Consider the following 912-nt stretch of genomic DNA (forward strand, 5'->3'; position numbering starts at 1 on the left):
CTTGTTCTGAAGGCTGGAAATGTGGGAAGATTTTCTGGATAAATGCAGAATCCTCCCAGCCAGCTTCTTCTACAGGTAAATTGAGCCATTTCACCAACCATCTGACCACAGGAATAGAGATATCACCTTCAGGTCGAGGAATTAATTTTCTGTCTAGGATAGCTTCAGGTTGGAGTTGTATCTGCCCTTGTTCCCAATGGCGGGTGGGGGTGGGAATGACATGTTTACCAATGTGTTGCTTGAGCTGACTCGCATGGAATGTGTTATGAAGCTTGCACCCTTCAGGCAGAACTGATAAGCATGATTACCCATTCTTTTGAGAATTCTGAAAGGTCCATAGTACTTGGGAGTGTAGTTTCAAATGTCTATGGATACTGAGAGAGGTATGTCTGTATGGTTGGATCTTGAGATACACCATATCACCTACCTGGAAGATCCTTTCTTTTCTCTTTTTGTAAACAAAGTGTTTCATTCTTTCTTGTGCTTTCTGCAAATTTTGCTTGATCACTTGGTGAGCTAGGTCCTTGTTGAGCAGCAAGTCAGGTGAGTCCTCACACAGAAAATCAGGCAGACTGGATTCAGCAACCATGGGGGGTGGGAAACCATATAGAGCCTGAAAAGGAGTCATTTTCAGAGAGGTGTGGAAAGTGGTGTTGTACCGCCATTCAGCTAGTGCCAGCCAGGAGTGCCACTTAGTAGGCTGTTGGAAAGCCATGCACCGAGGTAATTTTCCAAGTATTGGTTAACCCTTTCTGTCTGCCCATCAGACTGGGGGTGGTATGAAGTACTCATGTGAAGCTTGATGCCCAGTGATTTGAAAAGTTTCTGCCACGGGTTACTGGTGAAAATTGTCCCTGTCAGTTACAATAACACTGGGGAGGCCATGGAGTTTGAATATGTGGTCTGAAAACT

At 44.7% G+C, this 912-nt stretch overlaps 1 protein-coding gene across 5 annotated transcripts in view; it reads right to left on the reverse strand.

Annotated features, from left to right (window-relative positions):
• The window catches only part of LOC119316730 (serine/threonine-protein kinase EDR1-like), a 48,534-nt gene that overhangs the window by 1,249 nt on the left and 46,373 nt on the right, over positions 1-912 (reverse strand). The window contains exon 17 of one of the 5 annotated variants that reach the window (XM_037591112.1): positions 100-838. The exons of the other annotated variants lie outside the window; for them this stretch is intronic. Coding sequence (XP_037447009.1) covers positions 789-838 — 50 coding nt within the window. The 3' untranslated portion in view covers positions 100-788. Of the gene's footprint in view, positions 1-99; positions 839-912 lie in introns of those variants that run through there. 5 annotated transcript variants of the gene reach the window in all.

This window comes from Triticum dicoccoides, chromosome 6A, assembly GCF_002162155.2.
Source record: "Triticum dicoccoides isolate Atlit2015 ecotype Zavitan chromosome 6A, WEW_v2.0, whole genome shotgun sequence".
Classification (NCBI taxonomy): Eukaryota; Viridiplantae; Streptophyta; class Magnoliopsida; order Poales; family Poaceae; genus Triticum; species Triticum dicoccoides.